General features: G+C 36.5%; 1 protein-coding gene across 1 annotated transcript in view; it reads left to right on the forward strand.

Annotated features, from left to right (window-relative positions):
- The first annotated feature begins 2348 nt into the window (after window positions 1-2348).
- The window catches only part of LOC110459948 (jmjC domain-containing protein 7-like), a 17194-nt gene continuing 11057 nt past the window's right edge, over window positions 2349-8485 (forward strand). Inside the window, exon 1 of the mRNA XM_021512479.1 lies at window positions 2349-2592. Within this exon, the coding sequence (XP_021368154.1) occupies window positions 2523-2592 (70 nt within the window). The 5' untranslated portion in view covers window positions 2349-2522. The remainder of the gene's footprint in view (window positions 2593-8485) is intronic.

Genomic DNA, 8485 nt, shown 5'->3' on the forward strand with positions numbered 1-8485 from the left:
CAATATAATAAATATAGCAAAACAGACGAGAGATTTACGGGCTTTTCCGTGAGGGGAAGTAAAGGGAAATCGAGGTTTAATCTAGGTTCAGTTGTGAATAATTGATTGGAGTGTTAGGGGTTTGAGAAAATGATCGGTACCAGTCGACTGGCTCGATTTTAATATACATATACAACTTCTTACCTCTATACTTACATAGCTGTACGCATAGTGCTTATTTCTCTGTGTAACGCGTTTTCCATATTTCTCCTGTAATAGTTTTTTGTTTTAAACATATTTTATTGTAATTTATATACAATGGGAGTTGGGCACAAGTTTAACAACTTTTATTAAGCCCTTTCCCTATATATTAATACAATATTAATGGCATATTACATATTTATTTACATTGGCTTTAATAGAGAGACCGAGCGACCGAGAGAGAGAGAGAGAGAGAGAGAGAGAGAGAGAGAGAGAGAGAGAGAGAGAGAGAGAGAGAGAGAGAGAGAGAGAGAGAGAGAGAGAGAGAGAGAGAGAGAGAGAGAGAGAGAGAGAGAGAGAGAGAGAGAGAGAGAGAGAGAGAGAGAGAGAGAGAGAGAGAGAGAGAGAGAGAGAGAGAGAGAGAGAGAGAGAGAGAGAGAGAGAGAGAGAGAAAATCTTTAGAATAACAGTCTAGTCCAAAGTATGATAATATAACAAATTTAAAGCTGATTTCCGTAATGTATTAGGTAATAGAATATCGTTGTATCCCGGACCATGTGATTTTTCCTTCTCCATGCAAACGAAACCAGTGATAGTCTATTCACGATTTGGACACTGAACTACATGTACTTATGAGGCAGCTATCGTGACCTTCCTTGCATAATTTGTGTTATCTGCTTAGGACCGTTCATTGACAAAATCAAAATAGATTTAATGCAACACTCTTGCGAGGATGCTAAACCCTGAATAAAAACAAACAAAGTGGGCTTGTAAACAAACAGCAGCACATCAACTCACCCTAAGGGGGAGATAATCTACGACGCAAATCCTCTCACCATGACGCTGGTCTAGACAAACATTACTGTCGATACACACGGAATGTCAGATTTATGTCAGAACATAGATTTATGACGTCATCAACTCATTAAATGTTACAAAAAAAGATAAATAAAGCTGTCTTCGAAATATCAGACTTAGGCAGCAGAAATACGTCGGTATACTGATCCCAACTACAAACCTGAGCAGTTTCCAGACAGGAATTGACTATTCCATCGGATGTGCATGGCGTTGTATATCAGATTCACAAACTATTAACTGTATCGTAAATGGGACATCAAAGGTAGACCGTAGACTAAGTGTTATGTTTACACGTCTAAAGGCGTGCTACAATTCTAGTAAATAACACAGGGACATGATAATTTGTTACAGCTACATTTGGACCTAAACTAAGGTGTTCAGAGTAATTTCAAATGTTTTAGGGGTTTAGATCGACTGTCGGTAAAAATGACCCCCACGATCACATACTCGTTCTAAACCCCATAAAACAATCGACATGTGCATATGCTTGTACTACTTAACCAAAACCTTCAGACTGGACAAGGAGTTTTGAACTCTCTCGAATATATGTAAACAATAGCTATGTTGGTTACAAAATTTCCAGTGTAAATTTGGCTACGGTGACAATAAGTGACCACAGCAATGTCAGTTATATTTTTTTTATTTTTTATTTGAAAGTGTAATTATTACACTGTTTTGTTTTTGTCATACCTATAATCTTCGTCTGAATATCATTAAATCAATACCACATTTTACCAATATTCATTTTGGAGAATATGACAAAAGATGGATATTTAGTTCTTGTAGCATTCAAACTATTTATTATGTTTTCACATTTAATACAAAAATAAATAAACATTTACCTTTGGACAAGATAGTAAAATATCGAAGCATCAAAACAGTTTTTCATTTGTTTTTGATTGTTTCAAGCTTAACGGATACCTCAACATAGTTATCAAAGATTATATAAGTTACTATATATGACACAAAATGATTAAGGATGTGACATTGTGTTACAGGCAACAGTTACCCATACCTAAACATACCTAAACATTCCAAATGTCATTTATTGTTTTTTCTCTGACTCCCTCCCGTTCAACTAGATAAAAATCATTAAATATCGTAATTGAAGGAAACACGTTTATTAACGTAAAGAGATATTGATTGGATTTGCATAAGGTCAAGATATATCTTGAATAGCATTATCATTCATCTAAAAATAATAATAATTCATAATTGATAAGAAGTAAGAATGACATTTTAAATAAAATCTGGTTTTATATTGTGGTTTGCTTTAGTTAGAGTTGTCTTTCTTTGTATTGAAACTCTTATGAGCAGCCACACGTGTAACGTACCATTTCTCGGTCAATAATAAGAGATCATGGTAGTTTGGCGTGTAATAGGCCTATACACCTGATCTCACATGATCCACCAAAGATATAATGTTTCTAGGATTACGAAATGAGCCGACAATCAAACAATCAGGCTGAAATCATGTGCCCGTCATGAGTAGTCAATCTGACGTCTGTACCGGAATAACAGAATGTTTGAGGAATGTGGCCGAGGAAGCACGAGGTAGGTACAGTTTACATTGTAGCCACTCACGAAATGTCATTACCGGCAATAAGGCACGTGACTTCATAAGGAAACGTATTTACATGTTCATGTTACTACACCTTCTTTGGATAATTATCGGACGTGAGAGTTAGAACTTGCTCTGTATTAGACTTGCACAAGTCCGGTGATGTGCAGCTCGCCTGGTGCGAAACATTTGAACATGTGGAGATGGCGCGTGGTTTGTCCGTCTTTCTGTATCTTTGAACGACTTGTTTTAAAGAACCATAATTTTTGAATCGGGATAATTAATTAACGTGTTAAAAATGACTTACTTTCTCGGTTACATTTTGAACATTTCACGGAGACGACTTTGAACATCAAGACATGATATTTGCTCGCTAGCTTGGTCTATCACTTTCCTTCAAATACAAGACCTTGACATACATTTAGTGCCACGGGGGTCAAAGATATTAAAAAATCATGCAACTTCTTATGACTATTGACGCTTTGGATACTAATATTTTGCTTATACACGTAGCTTGCTTTTTAGACTATCAAATGTGCTCATATATATTTATATCCAGGATCACAGGGGTCAACTGTGTGAACCTGTTACCGTTTGGAATCATAGACACCTCGGCACCTGGTGAAGTCGGTACTTGGACACCTCGGCACTTTTATTTTCGGCACTTGGTTACCTCGGCACTTTCTTTTATTTTCGGCACTTGGTTACCTCGGCACTTATATTTTCGACACTTGGTTACCTCGGCACTTTTATTTTCGGCACTTGGTAACCTCGGCACTTATATTTTCGACACTTGGTTACCTCGGCACTTATATTTTCGACACTTGGCTACCTCAGCACTTATATTTTCGGCACTTGGTTACCTCGGCACTTATTTTTCGACACTTGGTTACCTCGGCACTTATATTTTCGGCACTTGGTTACCTCGGCACTTATACTTTCGGCACTTGGTTACCTCGGCACTTATATTTTTGGCACTTGGTTACTTCGGCACTTTTTGAAGACAAGTCGGTACTTATTTTTCAGATTCTAGTTTAAGTTGCAATTGAATCTGAAATCCGTGAATCTATTGATGGTATTTGGTGTCATCGTATCCACAATTTGTGGTGATATGTATTCAAAATTCATATAAAGGGGAATAACTCGTTGAAAGCAGTATGTCTTCTATAGAATCAAACCACCATCAAAATATGGTTTTAATAAGTTAAATCTAGTTGTTGGCACAATCAACTGTCGAATAGTTTAAAGATATAACGTTTTACAATATCGGTTAAATCTATATCGTTATATCTTTAATTCTGGAGTTATTCTTATTTGAAGGTACGTAATGTATACGTCATTTTAACAAATAGCAATGATAAAACCACACTAAGAACACGTTTGATACACTATATTTTAATTTATAAGACATAAATCGCATAACACTAATATTCAACAATGTTTAAAGAAACTTTACTTCGTTGGACCATTTATTTTCATCAAATATAATGAATATTGAAATATGTAATATCTAATATAGCGCCTATGAAATGTTCTATATACTTTAAGTATGTAATTGAACACAGGTAGTAGGTATGTAACAGGGTTATATATTTACATATCACACCCAGTATCAACCCGAGACTGCAATATCAGCCCAAGGGCCGATTGGTCGAGGGTTGATACCGGGTGTGATATGGAAAAAGGCATGCTTTATTCTGTTTATTACATACTTACTAATAAAAGCTACTATCTTATGATATATTTTTCTTTTGATTTATTGAAAAACGCAAAAAAAATCCAAAAGGGGTGTGATACGGGTTTTGCGGGCTGATACGGGTTTTGGGGTTGTGATACGGCGGGGGCTGATACGGCTTTTGGGGTGTGATACGGCGAGGGCTGATATGGGTAAGAGCAATTGTGCCGTATCGCATAAACAAAAAACCCGTATTTATTAGTAAGTATGTAATAAATATATTTATTGTGTGTAAGACTTTGAAAGGATTTATGAAAGGTCTTGGTGTAAGGAACCTTAAATGGTTGTTTGGTAGTATAGTTGTGTGATGAAAGAATGTGGTGCGAGGACCCTTAAAGGGGCATCACGCTGAAGTAACTTTTTTTTTTGTCTTTTTTCCAAATACTACATAAACATATCAAGTGAGACTCCTTATGGAAAATGCCGATCGGATTTGGCTGAAAAAGATTCATAAAAATGATTAAATCTAAGATAATCATCGGTATTTCTACCTGTCTGACCAACGTTTTGTTCAGGGATTTCCCTCTACTAGCGCATGCGCATAGCACACCATTTCTTTGTAAACAAAATGACTGGCCGTGTGAAGTAAGCCAAAGAAAAGTGTTGTACCGTGTCAGCTACGAAGCGAATAGTTGCCAAATGGTCAAAAGATAGCGCAAGGGGTACGTTACGGAATCATTATTGCCAGTGGGAAGTATTCAAAGCAGAAAATAACTGCCCTAGCAGTCAGTACGGTGCATGTTTTCTTCCGGATAGCGGCCGGTTAAGCTGAAATAAAATCGACAGAAATGCTAGCGCTGTTTATGTTATGAATAAATATCTAAAACTATTAACCTCGCTAGTATCATTGTGTGAGTTTGAACACAGATGAACTTAGTTTAATATGTTAATGGGCATGTATCGGAGAGAGTTTACTTTGTGTTTTTTATAATTATACAGTGGTTTATGCAAACGAAAGGGATAAGTGACTGGTTAGTTTGATTTTGCCATGAGGCCCCCCAAGGGATAACTGCTGTGATGGCCACGGCGTATTCTGTTCTCTGATCCTCTGTCGGTGCTCGGGGTCAAATGAGATACGTGCGCTATTAGATTTACATAATTTATAATATTACCGGGATCAGTAAAATGGTATGATTTAATTATATTGCTGAATTAAACGATTGTTTTTTGTTTTGACATGCAAGTTTTAAATTAGTACTAATATAATACCCGGCCTGCCCTGGCGCGACGACGCAATATATAAAAAAAAAATCGCTCTTCGTCAGAAAGCTACGTTATCGCAGCTAGATTAAAAATGTCAAAATGACGGACCAGGATGAATAACTGAGGAAGGAGAACCTACTTCTAGTAAATAGGATCGCATAACACTTTTTTTTTAAATCGTAATTTTTCAACAGTTCATGTTTTCATATGATGTTGACTTAGAATGTATGATCATGTAACAACCTTTTCTCTATAAAGAATAAATTTTCGACTTCAGATAGAATCGGAATACGTATTGAAAACAGGGGAAAAAATATTTGATTACGTTATAAAAATGGCGCGTGCTGCCGATAACTACGGCTTCTGTTTCGGACCAAAGGAACTGATTAAAGAAAAGTTGTCTCAGCATAAAAAGGTCCATTTAAAAGTATGCTTTAATCTCTGTAAAGTATTGAAAAAATATAATTATCAAGTATCTCAACACGTTCCTTATTGACACATATTCTACATGTACACGTAGTGGTTTTGCCATACAGTTTATTGTGTGTGATGGTTAATATGACTTCCTAAATGTTAGCGTTTGGAGACAGTGAAAGTGGGAAAGAGAGTATACATAGATTTATATTCATGGTCTAGAAAAAAAATGGCCAAAGACATTGAGTTGTTTAATGTAATAAATAAATTCACAAACGTTTCCTTTTTATATTCGCGTGTAGTTTGTCATTGCATATATGCACTTTATGTAAACATTTGAAAAGGGATATTCGTCTCGTGAATATTCCTTTTTACAGAAAGGTTTGTCCCATTGTTGAGGGAGTGTTTAGCCCCGTACCACCTGTACCGGTCACGGGAGAAGGCTGTGATAAATTGTAAAAACTTGTGCCCCATCCTTTGTTTAATTTTATTGGCAACAAATTTATGTTAAAAGCTAAATAAATTTAAATTCTTAATATTGGCAAGTGTGCAATTAACTTCTGATGATGAATAATTACTGTTCAATAAGTTTGAATACGGAATTAGAAATCATATAACTTGGTTTCATAGTGCGGTAAGAAGTTGCAGTTGCCTGACGGCCCCTCTCTGAGGGCCCCTTTGTAAACCGTTTCATCTCGCTCGCACCACTTGTGTTTGCTGCCTAATCAGGTGACGTTATCGGCGCTATTTTTAGCCGGGCTTTCCCGAACAATTCAAGTGGTCAAACTGGACATTTGGAACGGACTATGAATATGGGGATAGCGAGGTAACATAAGTGGAAGTGCATACAATACATACATTCATTAAAAAAAACCCGCCTTTTCACGTGATGTCCCTTTAATGTTTGTGTGTTACCTGTATGTAAGAATGTGTGGAATGTGAGTACTTTTAGTCACATGACATCAACGGACACATTTAGTTTAAACTTTGTTTTATTCACATAACATATGTAATACAAAATACAAATATAATTTAACATAAATGAATTGGAGACAGAAACAAGTGTTAATACACTTATATAAATCTGTTACCTTTCACCTTAACCAACATTATCAACTACAGCTTAGGGATAGTGACGTGAATAAATTACAGGGGAAGTTAGAAGAGAGTTGGGGAAATGCAGTGTAAAATATGGTACATGTACAAAATACGTTATATTCATAAAATCAGTGTATTGTGGTCAAGAAAAATCCTTCTGTTGCGTCATCGTTAATACACTTTATGATTGATTTTCAGACTGTTTCAAGAAAAGTATATATATGCATATAAGTAAGATCTAAATAAACAAGCTGCATTATAATGTTAATATAAGATATACTCTATGATAATCATAATCATGTGGGTGTTTTTTCTCTACGCAGACAGTCGTTGTGATAGACTGTTCACATTCCATACACTATTACAGATCAATTGTCCGTGACATCCCGTGCCTTAATATGTCATTCTCCTGTTCTTTTTATGTCCTCCTGGTATATCCGTTTCCAATAGACTGTTTGCATCGGGAAAGACCATCCACATGACTTACTTTACATATAATATATGTAATTATATGAACGGACATATTTATTGGTCATAGCTAACAACTGCATGATTTTTAACTTGACTAACATCACTCGGCACCAAGGTACTGAACGATCAAGAACTACTTTATATATCGGGAGAATTTGAAGAATTACAAATGTAGAGATCTGGTATTACATGTTAAACACTTTGTAACAACTGCCAGTCATACGTCGCCTGTTAGACAAAGGAATTTCTGTAAACCCCCCGCAGGATCTGTTTTTTTTTTAGAATACAGAATAAACGGCATAAAGAACCCAACAGAATTTAGTGGATTTTTAAACGCGAAGATAGCACTGTAACAGGTACATGACGGAACACTATAACAGGAAGGAACACTCTCGCAGAAGCCTGCTAGTCGACATCCCCTGCCTCCTGTAATATCTCTAAAGCCGAAACAACTTTCCCTGCACCTTTGTTGTACGTCTCCGTTGAAATCGTCTCAGCTTTCCCACCGATATCACCCTGACCTGCAGAGGGATGACGGTGGCCTCCTTGAGCAGTTCCCGGACCAGCAAGTGCACCGGGAGTGACGCATATATATGAACATTAAATACAGTTTTCTAAGAATATCGCGACATCTATATATGGGCATTAAAAACAGTTTTCTAAGTAGATCGTGACGTCTATATATGGACATTAAATAACATTTTCTAAGTAGATCGTGATGTCTATATATGGACATTAAATAACATTTTCTAAGTATATCGTGACGTCTGTATATGGACATTTAATACTGATTTTGAAGTAGATCGTGTAAATAACCCCGGCGGTACGTGAGCATTACCTACAACTAACTATCACAGGCACGTGGTCAGTACCAACAACTACCTATCACAGGGACGTTGTCAGTACCAACAACTACCTATCACAGGGACGTGGTCAGTACCAACAACTACCTATCACAGGGACGT

This window comes from Mizuhopecten yessoensis, unplaced genomic scaffold (assembly GCF_002113885.1).
Source record: "Mizuhopecten yessoensis strain PY_sf001 unplaced genomic scaffold, ASM211388v2 scaffold10275, whole genome shotgun sequence".
In the NCBI taxonomy this organism is placed as follows: Eukaryota; Metazoa; Mollusca; class Bivalvia; order Pectinida; family Pectinidae; genus Mizuhopecten; species Mizuhopecten yessoensis.